Raw genomic sequence first — 19,859 nt, 5'->3', positions numbered from 1 at the left:
TCACAGCTCTGCACATCACCCTTGTTCTTAAAAATCGGCACCAGCACACCTTTCCTCCATTCTTCAATCATCTTTTCACCCGCTAGAATTCTATTGAACAAGCTGGTCAAAAACTACACAGCCACCTCTCCTAGCTGCTTCCACAGGAATGTCATCAGGACCAACTGCCTTTCCATTTTTCATCCTCTTTAATGCCTTTCTAACTTCCCCCTTACAAATCATTGTACTTCCTGGTCCTCTTCTACTCTTCCTTCTCTCTCATTTTCCTCATTCATCAACTCTTCAAAGTATTCTTTCCATCTATCTAGCACACTACTGGCACCAGTCAACATATTTCCATCTCTTTCCTTAATCACCCTAACCTGCTGCACATCCTTCCCATCTCTAGCCCTCTGTCTGGCCAACCTGTCGAGATCCTTTTCTCCTTCTTTAGTGACTAGGGTTATAACCAACCAACCTGGCATACATATCATCATATGCCTCTTGTTTGGCCTTTGCCACCACTACCTTTACCCTATGTTGCATATCAATGTATTCCTTTCGCCTCTCCGCGGTCCTCTCAGTGTTCCACTTCTTCTTAGCTAACCTTTTTCCTCGTATGATTTCCTGTACTGTGATGTTCCACCACCAAGTCTCCTTCTCTCCTTACCTGCCAGAAGATACACCAAGTACTTGCCTTCCTGTCTCTCTGATCACCTTGGCTGCAATGCTCCAGTCTTCTGCGAGCTCCTCCTGTCCACTGAGAGCCTGTCTCACCTCTTCCCCAAAAGCCACACAACACTCTTCCTTTCTCAGCTTGCACCGCATGGTTCTCTGCTCTGCCTTTGTCTTCTTAATCTTCCTCTCCACCACCAGAGTCATCTTACACACCACTATGTGTGTCTAGCCACTATACTGTCTAGCCACACTCTCCCCTACCACTACCTTACAGTCGGTAAGTCCTTCAGATCACATCGTCTGCACAAGATGAAATCCACCTGCGTGCTTCTACCTCTGATCTTGTAGGTCACCCTATGTTCCTGCCTCTTCTGGAAAAAAGTGTTCACGACAGCCATTTCCATCCTTTTTGCAAAGTCTACCACCACCTGTCCCTCCAAGGTCCTTTCCTGGATGCCGTACATACCCATCACTTCTTCATCACCCCTATTTCCTTCATCAACATGTCCATTACAATCTGCACCAATCACGACTCTCTCTCTGTCTGGGATGCTCAGAACTACTTTGTCTAGCTCCTTCCAGAATTTCTCGTTCACCTCGAGGTCACATCCTACCTGTGGGGCATAGCCACTAATTACATGATACAAAACACCCTCAATTTCAGGTTTCAGCCTCATCACTCAATCTGATACTCTTTTCACCTCCATTCTTAGCCAACTCTTCTTTTAAAATAACCCCGACTCCATTTCTCTTCCCATCTACACAATGGTAAAATAATTTAAACCCTGCCCCTAAACTTCTAGCCTGACTGCCTTTCCACCTGGTCTCCTGGACACACAATATATCAACCTTTCTCCTAATCATCATGTCAACCAACTCCCAAGATTTTCTTCTCATAGTCCCAACATTCAAAGTCCCCACATTTAATTCTAGGCTCTGTGCTTTCCTCTTTTCTTTCTGCCGAAGAACCCGCTTTCCACCTCTTCTTTGTCTTCGACCCACAGTAGCTGAATTTCCACCGGCGGCCTGCAGGTTGACGGCGCCGGTGGCGGACGTTGTTAAACAGTACCATTGTTTACCTAGTACAGTATGGTAATATCAGCATTACAGTCATAGAAGTACTTTACAGTGTTCTCACACTATGGTTCATCGTGGTTCCTCATTTGCTGACTTGCTACATAGCGTTATTACAATTTGTTTTTTTACAGTATACTTACTGTAATGTCCTTGCATGTGAGAATGGAGAGCCACACTCCCAGATGCACGTTTCAGCCATTTATTGAATGCCAGGTAAAACACATATAAACATGAGCAGAGGAGTTGTTGTTCACCACACAGAGACTGTCCACCCGACCAGGCATGCATGTACAGACACTACAATATGTACAGTATTTTCTATTCTATTGTATTTTATCCCTGTAATTTTTGGGATGTTCAAACACATTTACAATGTGTGTCAACACGTGTTTTAAATGTTTTTGAAGCATGTGGGAGGGTAAAACTATATATATAAAAAGTTGTTTTATATGGTCTCTCTTTATCATGGATTTTAGTCATTTAATTAACATACCTATTATGTTTGGGTCAAATGACCCGTGTTTTTGGTGTATCAAAGAAACAAACATAACAGGAGGGCTAACAGTCTAACGTATTTCAACTCTGTGCTGTTACAACGTTAATAAATTAAAACATCTACCGATGCTTGGCACACCCTCAGAAGAACTCTCTGGAGAGCCAACCTGCCGATGACGTGACTTTGATTTGACGTTCACCACAGCACTCGCTCCTGCGGATAAACCAGATAAACAAGGACGACAATCAAGCTAGAAACCGCACAAGGCAAAAGTAGGCCAGAAAAGACTGACTAAGTCAAGTGTTGTCTGTTTTAAAGCAGTGTGTCAATGGGGTTGCCAACAACAACAATAACAGAAAATGGATGGATACAATTTCTTTTGAAGTACAATAACATTTGAATATTAATTGTTGCTGTTTGGTCAGTTTCTAGAAACTAATTCACACCTTCAGTAGAATCAATTGGATTTTAGCCATATAATGTGTGCACGTCATCACTGCCCGATGAGAACTACTGTATATACAGTATGTGTATGTCACATCATTTATTTTCCAGAGGTGCTTTTACAACACAGGAACTTCACACACCGCAACATTCGGCAGATTATTCGTTTTTCTTTGATTATAAAGTTTTTATGATTGTGAGAAGCCAAAATCGAAATCACGATTAAATTTCTATTAATCGGCCAGCCCTAGTTCATAATGCAAATAATTACAAGTTATCGTGTTGTGTTGTTGTGTGTGTCTGAGGGACATACTTCTGGCAACAAATTAAGATACACTTGTTAAAATATGATATGATAAAATACAGTGGACCACGCTCGTAACTCAAATCATCTATCCCCATTGAAATGAATGGAAATGTCATTCATCTGTTCTAGCCTCCTCCCCAAAAAAACAACAATGTCTGTAATGTGTTTTTTAATAAGGAAACTAGCATGGTACAATATTTATTTTGTAAAACATATAGTATAAACATATTTACGGAATGTACTGTTCCCTGTGATCAGGAAGGTGTACCCAACCTCTTACCCCAAAATCATCTTTGGATAGGTTCCACCCACAACCCTAATGAGGAAAAGTGCTATCGAGAATGGATGGCTGGATTATGTTTTCATTTTTGATTTGGTTTGTTAGCAGGATAAAGCAACAACGACTAGAGGGAATTACCAGAAAATTTTCAAAACATTGTGAGATTGACATTTGTCTTGAATCCTCATTGAATAATGCATGAATCCTCGGTGGATTTACACTCCACGTTTAAGTGGCAAATTCCAATTTAGTGCCTATACTGTAATATACGACTGGCGCAGAGGAAAAATGAATGCCTGTCTGACTGTGATTGACAGGTACAGTGTGTACCATGCCTCTCTCTAGCTTTCCTGTGACCCTGACCAGATTATGCAGTATAGGAAATGGATGGAATTTTACCATGCTGAAAAGGTTGTATAAATACTTTACACAACAATGAACAATTACCTTGAACCCAAAAGACTATTCTTCTTTTTTTAGTCAGTGTACCATCAAAACGGTCCCCAAAGCTGCAGTAGTTTAGGGGCTTTGCTGCCATGCATATGCACATAAACGTGTTTAGGGAGCAGGCTAGCTTGAAAGAATACGAGCAGGAATGTGCAGGTTTGTTTTGCATGTGTCTTCAGTGAGGCTCATTGTTGTTGTGCAAAGGCTTCCTGTCAACCAGAATAGCAGAAAATCTCTGATCTCTCCGGCTGGATGGGAAACACGGTTTTACAGCATTTGTGTTAGCAAAGCCAGAGCTCAGCGCAATGGAACACACAAAGTTGACTTTGTCCAAAATAAAAGCGCCAGTTTATAAATAGATACACAACTGTATTTGTTGACTGTCTTATCAATCGACTTGTGCTTAAGAAAGATCACATTGGCATGAGGGTGAACCCCGTTGGAGGTTTCTTTGTTTTGTCTCTCAACTGTTACTACAAACAATAAGAGTAGAATCCTGACATTCTACTTGAGTGCTCAGCCATTAGAAATGTTGTTTGTCAATGTTGACACAATGTACTCATCATATAATGTACAGAGGGTCCACTGTTTACTGTTTTGGAGTGCTTGGGCAAAACCCAGTCTGCATGGTGAGAACATGCAAACTACACACAGTAAGCTCTGTGCTGAGATTTGAGCCCAAGACCTCTCGACGATGAGGCCCATGTGCTAACGGTTACCCCACTGTGGTGTCCCAAAACAAGGACCATCCATTTTGTTCCACTTATCCGAAGTGTGGGGGCAGTAGCTTTAGCAGGGAAGCCCAGACTTCCCTCTCCCCAGCCACTTCATCCAGCTCTTCCTGGGGGATCCCGAGGCTTTTTCATACCAGCCGGGAGACATTGTTTCGCCAGTGTGTCCTGGGTCGTCCCCGGGGTCTCCTCCCGGTGGGATGTGCCCGGAACACCTTACCAGGGAGGCGTCCAGGAGGCATCACAATCGGATGGCCGAGTCACCTCATCTACCTCCTCGCAATGCAGAGGAGCAGCGGCTCTACTCTGAGCCCCTCGCGGATGACCGAGCTTCTCATCCTATCTCTAAGGGAGAACCGGGACACCCTGCGGAGGAAACAAATTTCGGCCGCTTGTATCCAGGATCTTTCACTGTGGTTTGCTGGAGTCCTAAAGGTTTAGAAATGGCTTTGCAGAGACTGAAAAATGTCAATTACTTTATTTCTCATCTGTTGTTGAATCTGAATCATGGCATTTTGTTGCAGCTTTTGAGATCTTTTGGCCAACTTCATTTTGTCAGACAGGTTTCTTTTTCAGTGATTTCTTGATTGAACAAATCTGGAGGTAATCAGGCTAGGTTGTGGTTAGCGAAAATAAACCAAAAAATGTGCTACTGTTAATTCATGATTTAAAAAGGAGGGTCATGACGATTTGACACATGGCTAGGGAGCTTTGAATATTTACAGTTCTTTGATTATCTTAAATATTAAGGGGGGGGGGGGGAATAAGAATTTGAGAATACTTTTTCACTGCACTGTACTGTAATATTAGAAGGAAGGGAATCCTCCCGGGCCTGAAATCTGTGTGTGTGTGTTGTTTATGTTTGGCTGAGAAATAGATAATATCCATCCATCCATTTCCTGAGCCGCTTCTCCTCACTAGGGTCGCGGGCGTGCTGGAGCCTGTCCCAGCTATCATTGGGCAGGAGGCAGGGTACACCCTGAATTGGTTGCCAGCCAATCGCAGTGCACATACAAACAAACAACCATTCACACTCACATTCACACCTACGGGCAATTTAGAGCTGTCAATCAATCTACCATGCATGTTTTTGGGATGTGGGAGGAAACCGGAGTGCCCGGAGAAAACCCACGCAGGCACGGGAGAACATGCAAACTCCACACAGGCGGGGCCTCGGATTGAACCCTGGACCTCAGAACTGTGAGGCAGGCTCTCTAACCAGTCGCCCACCGTGCCGCTAATAGATAATATATCACATATATAATATATAATAATAAGATTATAGATAAAAATAGATACTGAACAGGGTAGACAAATAAGCAAATTTTAACAAAGACACACACACACACAGGGTGTGTGATAGATAAACAGTTGCGAGGTTAGAACAAACTGCTCAGCTGAAATGTTTTTCTTGATGAAATGACCTGCACTTGTTAACCTCCCACATCACCAAATATAACTTCATAACAGCTTTTGCTTCTCTTAATGCTGTTAGGTCATCCTTAATTAGATAATAAGTGGCACATCTGCCTCACAGTTCTGAGGACCGGGGTTAAAATCCCGGCCCCGCCTTTGTGGAGTTTTGAACCTAAGCCAAAATAGCCACAAAAGGAAGTGTAGTTACATGGGAGTCTTTACATTCATACTATGTAATCATTATGGAGGCAACAACTTGTCAAATTTGCTTTAGGATCATACTGAGATGTGTCAGATATTCCTCACATTATTTGGCTACAGGCAGCACAGTAAGGAATGGTTAGCACATCTGTTTCACAGTTTTGGGGTTTAAACCTTGGCTGTGGCCTTCCGGTGTGGGGTTTGCATTTTCTCCCCATGCTTTTGTGTGTTTTCTCTAAAAAGTCAAAATATTATGGGAATAATGCAATCTAATATAGTAATATATTAAGAAAATGTAATATTACAAGAATTTATAAAAATATTACAAGGTAAAATGTTATATTATTATAATAAAGTAGATAAAGTTAATAAAGTAGAACAAAGCCATAATATTGAAATAGTTTTGTTAAAAAGCTAAACATGGTAATATTATGACAATAAAGTAATTTAATATAGCAATATATTAAGAAAAGTATTATAATTTAGAAATATGTCATATTATAAAAATGTCATATTATTAGAATAAAGTAGTTAAAGTTAATAAAGTAGAACAAAGCCATAATATTGAAATAGTTTTTTTTAAAAAGCCAAACATGGTAATATTATGATAATAAAGTAATTTAATATAGAAATATATTAAGAAAAGTATTATAATTTAGAAATAATATTTTTTAGAGGAAACAAGCTGAAGAAAAAGAAAGTTGAAAATGAACTTTTGTATGAAAAAAGGTAAGTTATATTACGAGAACAAGGGCATAATATTACTTTACTATATTACTATATTACTTTATATTACTTTTAGAGAAACATTTCATAATTTTACATGAATGTCAAAATTCATAACAGTAACATTTAGGCTTGTATTATTATCAAATAAAAAAACATTGTGGTCTTGAAAAATGTTTTTTGGTAGAATTTGTATTTTATTTTCATACTAATTTGACCATTTGAAACTACAATGAATTAGTTTTTTATTATTTAGTTCTTTTTAAATGTGGCCTCAATACTCCGCTGTCCAGTCACAATGATATTGTGGTAAGCGACGCTTTCTGCAATCAACAGGATGCACACTGGCTAGAACGAGGGAGTTCCTATTATTGTGAAAGCGCACACAAATTCATAAGCCGTGGCTCGTTGTCTCGCTAACAGCTGGATCACCTCAGTGAAATGCGAGTGAAATGGAATGGATGATTCGCAAACAGGAAATGGATGTGTGTTTTCAGACTTCTTACCACTGACCCGATTGTTCCACTTGAAGGGCTCACACATACATGTGGGGGACAATAGCGCCTCGCTGTAAACAGGAAACAGGACAGAGGTTTGGAGAATGTGTTTGGACTGGGTGTTTGAAAGCTGGCTGTCCTGCCATTGGCCACCCCTATTCACCTTTGTCAGCATGTCTCCATATATTCATCATCTGCGCCTCACATGCTTGCCATTAGCTATCAAGTGTGTGTGTGTGTGTATGTTTGTGTGTGTGTGTGCAGAGTCGGGTGGCGGTAGTGTTGATGTTCAGCTCACAATCTGCGTGTCTTCAAAAAGTCAATCCATTGCTTTTTTTATTCACTAGTATCACGTTACCCACGAAGCCATGTTGTCTCTGATGAAAGTTTACAAAAACTATCTGTCATAAAACGTGCAACGCAGAGTCGGGTGGTGGTGTTGATGTTCAGCTCGCCATCTGCGTGTGTCTTCAAAAGTCAATCAATGACATTTTAATTTTCCTCATTAAATAACGTCACCGAGCTTTTCTGTAAATCGAGGCATCCAGCTAAGCCCCCTTTTCGGGGTGTAGCCATCATTAGCTTGCTAACTGCACGCTGCAGTGGGTAAATGGGCCTTGTTATGAAAGCTAAGCACAGCTAAACCACCACTGAGCAGCATAGCCAAACAAAACGACGTCACTTTGTACTTATATAGTGGGGGAGGGAACTCACGCTAGAAAGTATACCCCCGAGCCCCATGATGTCACGGGGCTGTGTTATAGCCCCGCCCAAAACAAAATTAGGAAAATTCAAATGGTGAAAAAGATGCTTAAGACATATCTCAACAATTCAGCACTACATTGTTATGTCTTTGGATATGTTTTCAGCACTTCAAACATATTTAATGTATTTAGGAACAAAACACAGATTTCTGCTTAGTGCCACTTTAAGCGCATTCCTGTGGTCAACAAAATGAATAACAGCACAACCCAGATTTTAAGAACTATTTGCTGCTGAAATGCAAAAAGAGTGGAGGACAGAATGATGCTGCCAGGAGGGAAGTGTAATGTGATTGAAACACAGAGCATTCTGTGCTTATTCTAAGTCATCTAATTGATGATGCTAAGCTTTATTTACTTTTTATGGAAGAAGCTTCTGGATTAAGTATCAATTTGTGCACTTAATTCATACTGAGTGAAAATTTACCGTATATGTCCTATATCCACAATTGTTGATGAAACGATGCACATTTCCATATTATGGGACTAATAAAAGTGGTCTTATTTCAAATATTTATTCATAAGAATAACCTGCCTATGTTCTGAAGTGACGTGTGCAGTGACGTACTAATTAATTTCCGGTTCAGAGGCGGCATCCTGTGTGGATGCATATTATTTTATATTTATCTCGAGACACCTATTAGTTGCCCTGTTATTTTGTTGTTCAAAGTTGGTTACTCTCTGTGAAAACACGATTCCAGCCACACCTCCTGTATGGAACAAGTGTACTCTTTCACCAAATCACTTATTTCGATGTAACGTAATGTAATATCATGTAACGATAGCATAGCAATTAGCATGGCTTTGACATCTTCGCCTATCCACGCCTCGTCCAGCATGGTTAAGAAGTCTTATTCTTATTCGCTACCACGGAGGCGATGATCAGTGACTAACAATGTGTTGACACCCGAGACTCAAAGAACTTTTGCCTCGGTGGCTTGGCAGTCAGGGAGCGCAATAAAATAGGGCGCACCAAGCAGCTCTTCAATGTGGACGTGCCGCTAATGTCAGATATCGGATTTTTTTTTTTTCAATATCCGGAGCAATCAGCGTTATGGCCGTAACGAGTCAACGTCCAGTGATTTCAATACAAACATACGGACGTTTCAGAACATCTGACAGCTCTTTTCGCACCGAAACATAAACTTCAATGATTTAAAAGTGGTACAATCTGAAAACATCCATCCATCGATTTTCTTTGGTGCTTTTCCTGACGAGGTGTCATGGGTGAGAGGCGAGGTACACCCTGGATTGGTCGCCAGCCAATCGCAGGGCACATCCTCTAAGTATGGCATGCGGACGTGCTATGGCCCACTCTATTCTTTCATCCGGCCCATCGAGCCATCATCAACAGTCCTGTGATATTTGTTGCATTAATTTAGCCTGCAAATGAAAAAAAAAATTGTTTCCAGTTGTCATTTAAACTGGCGTTGACAAAGTCTGTTAGTGCCAGAATTTGCAGCTAAGTGCAATACAGACAGAAAATGGAAAATGTATTTCTGGGTCACAGATATATAATATGACGTGATCACAACCATAAGACGTGCCTCCCATGCCTACGTGGCGGCCATGTTGAATGTGGCACACTTCCAGGCTATGCGTTGACTGGCGGCCATGGCGACAATGGTTTAAACCATCGCAGCCATGGCGACGATGGTTTATCGATTGTCTATTGTCACATAGACCACGATGCCGACGTGCAACGCATCCGACCAAATAAAAGAAATAAGAGCTACCGTGAACACCATTTAGTGAGCAACTGAATCTGCTGCTAATTGAAATGTCTGACACATTTGCCACACAATAACATGGGAGAAAAAGAACAGTGCACGTGTGCGTGGCGTTGTGTTTTCCAAGTATGCTTGGCACTAAAATACAATGAGTTTGCAAAAAGAACTTCCCTTTTAGGTGTTTATTAATGATGACCAGCATTACATGAAAACAAACGCATCAGGTTGTTCATACCAATTCGTTGCTGCCATAAGGTGAAACAAGTTTCCTGTGCTACCGCTCAGTGTTACCCAGGTGAAGGACTGACATTTCCATTTTCATTTTACCAATGAATGCATTTCATTTCTGTTTGTAAAACATCACTGACATGAACCTTTCATAAGATTTGAAATGTGAACAAAAATATAAAAAGTAATCTCAGACTTGAGTGAGTAGGAATATTGGGCTGGACTTGTATAACATGACCATGAAAGTGAGCAAGCATTCTCCAGTCTATTGGTCTTCGACCAATCTTCAAACAACCAAAGATCAACAAAGCAGCCGGCCTAGACCTTGTGTCCCCATCCTGCCTGAAAGTCTGCGCGGACCAGCTCACTACAGTCTTCACACAGATCTTCGAAAGATCTCTGAAACTGTGTGAGGTACCATTCTGTTTTAAATGGTCCACCATCATCCCAGTTCCCAAGAAACCTGCAATCTCGGGTCTGAATGACTACAGGCCTGTCACCCTGACATCTGTGGTCATGACGTCCTTTGAACGCCTCGTGCTGGAGCATCTCAAGAGCGTTACAGCTTCTGATGACACCCACTAGGCCATGCCCCTTAAAGGCACGCGACCACACCAAATTCAACCCACGAATCCAGTTCTAGTCCTCAATTTCTTTTCATTATATTTTATTATGTTTTATTATGACTTTATACTACTACCACGACTACTACGTAACTACAAGTAAATTGAGTTATGAGCTTGGTCACGGAACACATTTAACTCTTAAGTCAAGGTACCTTTGTATGTTAAATGTATATTTTATAGTGTCATTTTGCTACAGTACTAAAGTGACTCCAACTCCCGGAGACAAATTGTGTGTTAACATACTTGGCCTGTAAAGAAATTGATTCTGAGATTCCCATTCCAAATACTGTATGTACTATAATGTCCTGGCTTTTCCTCAATACATTACACCTTTTAAAGTGAATGCATATTGACTTTATGTATGTACTATGTGTGTGTGTGTGTGTGTATATATATATATATATATATATATATATATATATATATATATATATATTTATATATAAAACAGAAACCGGCAAACCAGCACGACGATCAAAACAATCTCTCCTGCTCGGCATAAGTAAAAATGAGGAAAAATGAGTGGTATGTTCGTTAGTTCATCTTAATCTACACTTCAATAGTTACAGTAGCAACAGCCTGCCGTACCCCGCTGAGGCTGATCTGCGTCTGGCTCGTGTAACGCAACCTTCTCTGTCTCTGTTGATTAGCAGGACGACTGCGGAGGTTTTAGTGGAGACGACGCCAAGAACGATCTGCTCTGACTCGACCTGTTCGTCTGGTCTATTTCGAGCTGCCGCCAGTGCAGCAGAGGAAAGGTTTCAGAAGACCTTGCTCCTGGCTCATGTCCTCGCAAGAAACCTTCCAAAAGGTGTTTAAATCAGCCTCTGACGCCAATGTCCTGATCATGAACCCTTCCCTTTGTTTCAAAGGAGGTGGCGCTTTTTGATCAAATTCAACACAAAGAGCTATTGGAGAGACAGGATGTTTGGTCATCTCGTGATGCTGGCACAAGAACTTGCACAGCATCTTCTGGCAGTTAATTAATTGTAAGTTGTCACTGATTAATTGCAGACATGCGCTGTAAAACAAGGGCATCAGTGAGGAAGAGAATGCTTCTTCTTTGCAATCCACACCCAAATTTGTTAACACTGATAACATTCCAGTCCGCCTGCCCTGCCCTTGCCTGTACTCCCATCGTCTGTGTCATTCACTTCAATCATGAGTGGGTGCAAACAACCTCAGCACAGAGTACTCAGTTTGAGTATGTGCTTCTCTGCTGTTGAGGGAGGAGGTGATCTGTGAGTGTTTGTGTGTGTGTGTGTGCAGTTTGCAGAGTATTCTTAGCCCCGGGTTTAACCAGAGGACGAGCGGTCAAAGGTAAGCACGGCGGCCAGGACTTAAAGGACCACAGCTCAGCTCTGCTAATAACTTGCAGCATTTAAAATGCACTTTAAACCCAACACTTACTGGACGGGCCTGCTGTCAACCTGTTAAAAGTTTCACAGTGCACTCAAAGGCTTTTTACACTTCAGTTTTGTACTGAAGAACAGATACAAATCTGAAAATGGTGGTTTATCATGTGCACTCCAAAAAAGCCACACTGAACGTGTTTGTTTATGTGTGCCCTGCGATTGGCTGGCAACCAGTTCAGGGTGTACCCCGCCTCCTGCCCAATGATAGCTGGGATAGGGACCCTTGTGAGGATAAGCGGCTCAGGAAATGAATGGATGGATGGAGTTCCAGTCAGGCAGAAAGCAGCTTGCATTTGCAATCATCCATCCAAGTCCAACAGACGCATCCATCCATCATCTATACTGCTTATCCTCACTAGGACGGCGTGTGTGCTGGAGCTAATGCCAGCTGACTTCGGGTGAGAGGTGTTGCACACCGTGGACTGGTGGCCAGTCAATTTTAGCAGACGTACAGTATATGTTTGACAAAGAATATATTAGACAAACTGCCAGTGGTGTTCAAAGGTGTTTTGATGCCCGAGAGTTTCCTCGTTGGAAACCAATCGTCTACGCTCTGAATAAATGTATGCCCACCTCCCTCATTTTGACATATTAACATAACATATTAGCCAAAAAAAATATATTTTTGGTTAAGGAGCTTCTACACAGCACACAAGGGTGTACTGAAAATAACAAAAACATATTGTCAAAGCACATTTAGGTAATTATCAATGTTGTCATAGGCCCGACATTGGGTGGTGGTCTCATAAATGTTTTTTTGTTTTTTTTTAAATGCCACGTGCTGTATGTTTCAGATTTCAACTCATGTTTCATTTTTGTATGCTTGTTATAGCCAAAAATATTATGAGTAGACTTAATACATGTTGGTGTCACACCTTATATAAAACTGCAATATCTGCCTGATTGATACAGAAGAAAATCACTTGCCAAAAATGTTAGCGTGACATTTCTCTTATGGATAGGTACCAAACTCAAGGCCCGGGAGCCAGATCTGTCCCACCACATCATTTTATGGGGCCTGCAAAAGCAAATCACGTGGGTCAACTTCCATGATTCTTGCTAAAATCTGTACCAAAACTTCAAATTTCCATGTGTAATAAACAATAATGTTGAGATTGTGATTTTTGTTACCAAGCCGCTTTTTACAGGTATTTCAACAATTATCCTTGTCTTCTGATTTCAAAACTAGTTATCCCTCAATTTGTTGTGTATATGTAATAATATGATGAGGCAATTGAACATTTCTGGTTACACAGTCATAACGGCCCACTGAGGGAAATCGTAACTATGTGGCCCATGACAAAAATGAGTTTGACACCCCTGTTCTAATGTGAATGTTGGCAAAGTGAGATTACTGACACCACAGAAGCAAAAAATAAAAAACCTAATCTTTTATGTTTTTTTCTTGGTGACTGCCAAGACTTTCTGTTGAGTGCAATGAAACGTTTGTGACTTTTCTCTGTGCCAACTCACCCTCATGGGTGGGTGGTGTATGTAAGGGGGGGGGGGGGTTGTCTGCAAGCTTTCTGCACAGCAACGCACACCGGTGGTCAGACAATGACAACAGACGGGGTTTGGCGATTATTGCTCAATATTCCTATCGCCTTACACAGCACGACTCGCTCACACACACACACATACGCAAGCAAGCACGCACGCACGCATGCATGCACACACACATGCCCACACACACTGATAGTCACGTTGTATTGTGAAGCCTGACCCAGCAAGTGTGCAATAGTCAAAACTATTCTTATGAATGAATGAATGAAGGAAGGAACAACTGTAACTAATCAGTTTCCATACAGACCTGATTTCCAGCATGTACTTTACTGGTTTTAACCTCTGAGGCTGAAGCACCATCCATCCGTTTTTTTTTTTTTTGTTTTTTCAAACTTGTCTGTTATGTTCCTGTTTCTCTGCCTGCCTGTTCTGCTATTGTGTTTTTGTTTCCACGGTCTCCTTGGTGAGAGTTGGTGGGCGCAGCAGCCTGCGTTGCCCCTGCTGTTAATGAACTGGGTTTTTCAGCGAAGCGGAAGGAAGACGCCCGATTATTGCATTGCTTTTCACCATCGTCACTGCGTTTTAGACGCTAGCTCCCTGTCTATAGTTCAGTATCAGCCAGTCGTAATTAACGCTTGTTCTTTCGTGCTCATATATAATTACTTACTTCCATCCACCCATTTTCTGCACCGCTTATCCTCACCAGGGTCGTGGGTGTGGTGGAGCCTATCCCAACTATCTTCGAGCGAGAGGCTGGGTACACCCTGAAATGGTTGCAAGGCCAATCAGTGGGCACAAACAACCATTCACACTCACATTCACACCTAAGGGCAAGTTTGAGTCTTCAATTAACCTACCACACATGTTTTTGGGTTGTGGGAGGAAACCGGAGTACCCGGAGAAAATCCACGCAGGCACGGGGAGAACATACAAACTCCACACAGGCGATGCCGGATTGAAACCCGGAACCTCACAACTATGAGGCGGATGCCTAGTAGTAATTAGTATAGCAAATTGTGAAGATGCTTGAGCAATATTAAACTTGACCTACTTGTTAAAGGTTAACTGGGCCTGATGTAGTTTTTATTATCATTATCAGGGATCTACAATTTGTCCAGGATGTTTCCGTTGTGGGCCAAGAGGGCTTGGACCTAAACAGTTGGGAATTCCTGGCAATCTTAGGGTGGTAGCGTGGCTGAGCAGTCTAAGGCGCTAAATTTAAAACATTTGCTTTGGGTTCAAATTCCACAGCTGCCAGTAACTTTTTGCGGTGAGAGTAGCTCATCTTCTGTATAAGGGTTTGAGCATTGAAAGTTTAACAGATAAAGCCTTGCTCACGGAACCTTTTGAAAAGGTCTTGTCTCTTACACCCATTCTATTGTCATGCTGTTTAAATGTTCTGAGTATCTGCATAATTATTATTAAACTGGGCAATAAGACGTATGAATAATATATTTTCTCTCTCACAGTTGATTAGACTAGTTTGAAACAGCTTTTTCTCCCAATTCAGAGACATCCTCCTTATGGGTTTGCAGGTGACCCAGAGGAGACAGAGGTGCTGCTCTATATTTTAAGAGATAAGGATGCTCAGGATTAAGCAACCTGTCACAACAGTCCTGCGGAAGAGCACAGTGTGCTGCTCAGTGTCACTGTGATCTGGAGCCGGAACAACGTGGCTGCAGGCGATTTTCTGTTAAATCCGACAGTTACATAACACACACACATGCATGCTCGTGCACTTACGCACACACGCACGCGCGTGCACACACACACACACAATTCTATGAACACAAATTTCTCATCCCAATACAAATTCAATAGAGACATCTAAGTTGCAGGGATTTGCATGAGTGCCCACATCCACGTGTGTCAACAAGGATAATAGCAGGAACTCAAAAACTAAATGCAATAGCAACATTTTATATAAAAAAGACCTGCTTAATATTGCAGAGACTAACCTAATTAAAATTTTAGCTTGCAGCTGTCTTATTCACCAATTAGCATTTGCAGTAAGTAAACAGTGAGAAAGTGCTACCAAGTATACTTCCTTCATTCCATGCTGTGATTGTCCTAAGACGTGACTGATCTTGATGTGTAATGATTTTTGAGTCTTTGATTGGAAGAATGGAGGCTCTCTGCATTCCACTTAGCGTCTCTTGGCTGAAATTAAAATTTCAGACCCGGTGTCCCACTCCGACTCCCAGCTCTCATCTCTGTGGCACCGCAACACAGACGCACACCATCGCGTACCTGGCCGTAACGTGTTGCTTATGACAGACAAAACTACGCAAACATACACAAATATGATAATACCCCGCTCCATGGATTCCCACGAGCTTCGCTGTAAACACATTTTGTACTTTAATGGTGTTTTCAGACCACAAAAAAAGTGGCAGACAATCTGATTCAACAGAGAACCCCTCACCCGAATAGTCTGTTAAAGCCAGGTTTTCCGGTTTCCTCCCACATCCCAAAAACATGAATTAATTGGAGACTCTAAAATTGCCCGTAGGTGTGTATGTGAGTGCGAATGGTTGTTTGTTTGTATGTGCCCTGCGATTGGCTGGCAACCAGTTCAGGGTGTACCCCGCCTCCTGCCCGATGACAGCTGGGATAGGCTCCAGGACGCCTGCGACCCGAGTGAGGAGAAGCGGCTCAGAAAATGGATGGATGGATGGATGGACAACTGAACTGTATTTAACAGAAGTCAGCTGGGCAAGGCTCCAGCTCTCCCGTGACCCTAATGAGAACGAGTACCATGGAAAATGGATGGATATCAAGAAATGATTGCCAGAAATAAAAGTACACTTGTAGATTTATTTGTATTCGCAGCAATAGCTATTTTAGTTTCATTTCAAGCAGGTAAAACGGCGCCGAAAGTCAGCTGAGATAAGCTCCAATTCACCAATGACCCTATTGTGGACAAGCACTATCGAAATTTGATGGCTAATCCTGTGACAAATAGATTGTCACAAAAATCTAGCTGGCAATGTTCGCTGATGTTCCCATCACACAGTCTTAACCTGATGATCTCGGCAGCATTTTAGGTAAGCATGTCCAGTCTAAGTGAGAGCGAAGTCGTCAACAGACAGGTTAACTTAGGATCAGATGATCCATCTACAGAAATAAAGTCAGGATGCCCCACTTTACCAGCGCGATCATGTCAACATCTCAACTATTCACCTTTGACGATGCCTTTTAATTCACAAAGTCAGCCGCCCAACACAATGGCGAGAGTTTACAACAGGTGAATGTCAGCACCACTAGAGCTGAGTGAGGACACTGTGTGCCAGTATACCCGCCGCACGTGTCCTGGTCAGAGACAACTGAGCCTCGCTGGCACACGTGCCTCATGACCGCTCCTTTCAGCCATCATTTTTCCATCATCGAGATGAATGTCACGTCAAATGTAGGTCAACACACACACACCTAATGCCTTTCATAAGACATTGCTTTCTATCTACACTGCAAAAAGGTGACTGGACCCTCTATAGTGCAATTTCTTAATAACAAGGGTCAGGGGTTAAGGTTAATACATGTCATAATAAAGAATTATTCCACATATACCATGTTTTGCTTTTTCCGTTGGCTTTTTTGTGACGTCACCACAGACAAGCAGTGATGCAAAGAGCAAAACTGTGATAATGACCGTAGAATTGAAAATGGAACTGTATTGGTAACTTAAGAGACAAAAGTGGTTACACCATATTTGCCCCGGTCGCTCAGTAAAGTAGGAAAGGAGCAACAGAATATACAGCGCAAAGTCAGCTTTAATTAACGTGACGAGACCAGAGGTGGGTAGTAACGCACTACATTTACTCCGTTACGTTTAATCAACTTTGGCATAAATTGTACTTGGCAGAGTAGTTCAGAATCAGAATCAGAATCATCTTTATTTGCCAAGTATGTCCAAAACACACAAGGAATTTGTCTCCGGTAGTTGGAGCCGCTCTAGTACAACAAACAGTCAATTTACAGAACACTTTGGGGACATAAAGACATTGACAAAAAACAATTGTGCAAAAAGATGCAGAGTCCTCTAGCATTAAGAGCAGTTCGAACGACTAATATTGCAATAGTCCGGTGCAATGACCATTGTGCAAAGGGCGGTGAGACTTCAAGGAGTGTATGCGGTTTAAAGTGACGAGTAGTGCGATCATCTGGGACAATGTCGGTTGTGCAAATGTTACAGATACTCCTCAATCAGTGTGCAAATGGAGCAGATGCTACTCTGGCATGAGTGGCCAGTATATGCAAATAGTGCAGCATGGCGAGACAACTACAGTGAGTGCACAAGTAATAAATAATTGGCCCCACAGAAATGTGACAACGAACTCAAGTCAAAAAATTGCCAGCTTGTTGTAATGGAATTATAGGTTAGGTGTTTAAGAAGTTGATCGCAAGAGGGAAGAAGCTGTTGGAATGTCTACTAGTTCTAGTTAGCGTTGATCGGTAGCGCCTACCTGAGGGAAGGAGCTGGAAGAGCTGGTGACCGGGGTGCAGACGGTCCGAGAGGATTTTGCACGCCCTTGTCTTAGTTCTGGCAGCGTGCAAGTCCTCAATGGTGGGTAGGGGGTTACCGACAATCCTTTCAGCAGTTTTGATTGTCCGTTGCAGTCGGAGTTTGTCCTTTTTTGTAGCAGCACCAAACCAGACTGTGATGGAAGAACACAGGACCGATTCGATGACCGCTGTGTAGAACTGTCTCAGCAGCTCCGGTGGCAGGCCGTGCTTTCTCAGAAGCCGCAGGAAGTACATCCTCTGCTGGGCCTTTTTGAGGACGGAGTTGATGTTGTTCGCCCACTTCAGGTCCTGAGAGATTGTAATTCCCAGGAACTTGAAGGTCTCGACGGTTGACACAAGGCAGCTGGACAACGTGAGGGGCAGCTGTGGCGAAGGATGCCTCCTGAAGTCCACGATCATCTCTCATCTTGAGCGTGTTCAGCTCCAGGTTGTGTTTGAATGCACCATAGCTTTTACTTTTACTTGAGTATTTATATTAACAAATATTGATATTTTTACAATGATCGACATGCCACTTTTATTTATCCATTTTTACGTGTGCAATATATATATATATATATATATATATATATATTGTTGTTGTTTTACAAAAGTGGCTGTTGACAAAAGTGGACTTGGATTCAACACCTCAACCCAAACATGTACTAACCTGCTTTTAAAATCCTCCACCACTCCTATCCCACGTCTGTAATCCTGCATCCTCACTTATTGTGGGCTAAATAACTCCCCCCATTTGGCGGCTGAGCATCACACGTGAGCTGCGAGTCACACTGCACCCCCCCCCCCCCCCCCCCCCCCAAGTGTCAGTCACTGTAAAGGAGATGGAAAAAGGAAGAAAACCACTTTGCAAGAGTGAAAAGCCTCCCAAACTTCACACATGAGTTTGCATTGCTTCCAAAGCCGTGTCAGTGAAGTCACTGGTGAATGGCAACTCAGTAGAACAAGAATGGTGAGGTCACATTGAAAACTGTGTATGACTTTCATGTGTTCTTATCTATTTGATTCATGTTTGTTGTAATAAATGAGTAGGGTTGTCACTGACGAATATTTTTATAATGATTATTCTATTGATTATTCTTTAGATGAATTGAATAATCAGATAAAACATTATTTTGTATTAAAGTTTCTTGCAAAATCTCTTTTGATTACTGTATATTAACTGATTATGGTTGTTTTTATTTGGTATTGGTTGATTAAACAAAAGCAAAAAAACTAATTAAGCACTATCATATGAGAGGGAGGGAGTGATGTACTCACCAACCTTTATGAAACTGAGAGCTACCTTCTTGGGTATTGCGTCATGCAAAGGTTATTCATACTACAACTGCAAATAATTATTCATTCATTCATCTTCCATTCAGCTTATCCTCACTAGGGTCGCGGGCGTGCTGGAGCCTATCCCAGCTAACTTTGGGCGAGAGGCGGGGTACACCCTGAACTGGTCGCCAGCCAATCGCAGCAAAGAATTATTTTCGAAATAGATTAAACTGACTACTATTTTTTTTTTTTTACCGAAAACTGATGATGATTCAGTTACTGGTTTGGTTAGTAACATGTCAGAACATGCTGATCACTGCTTTCCAAAGTAAAAGTAGATGTTTGAAAATGTCTTATTCTGATTTAACACGAAAGATAATCAGTCTGCTTTCATTTACAGAAATCAGAGAATAGTTACTGTTGAGAGACTATAACAAATGCAGTGATGAAATATCGAGGGTCAATGCATTTGTCTTGAGGACAAGTGTTCCCTTTTTAAAGTACATGGCTTTTTGGTAAGTTAAATTAAATAATTT

At 41.8% G+C, this 19,859-nt stretch overlaps 1 protein-coding gene across 2 annotated transcripts in view; it reads right to left on the bottom strand.

Annotated features, from left to right (window-relative positions):
- lsg1 (large 60S subunit nuclear export GTPase 1) overlaps positions 1-18,763 on the bottom strand; it is a 48,831-nt gene extending 30,068 nt beyond the window's left edge. Inside the window, exon 1 of one of the 2 annotated variants that reach the window (XM_061683561.1) lies at positions 18,716-18,763. Coding sequence is in view for 1 of the 2 variants with exons in the window: in XM_061683558.1 (XP_061539542.1) it covers positions 18,006-18,465 (460 nt within the window). In the remaining variant the exon portion in view is untranslated. The other variant, XM_061683558.1, reaches the window with a different exon arrangement.
- Between the last annotated feature and the right edge of the window lie 1,096 nt (positions 18,764-19,859).

Source organism: Phycodurus eques, chromosome 8 (genome assembly GCF_024500275.1).
Source record: "Phycodurus eques isolate BA_2022a chromosome 8, UOR_Pequ_1.1, whole genome shotgun sequence".
In the NCBI taxonomy this organism is placed as follows: Eukaryota; Metazoa; Chordata; class Actinopteri; order Syngnathiformes; family Syngnathidae; genus Phycodurus; species Phycodurus eques.
Note: the sequence above shows the minus strand (reverse complement) of the source record. Positions and strands in the feature narration are given on the sequence as shown.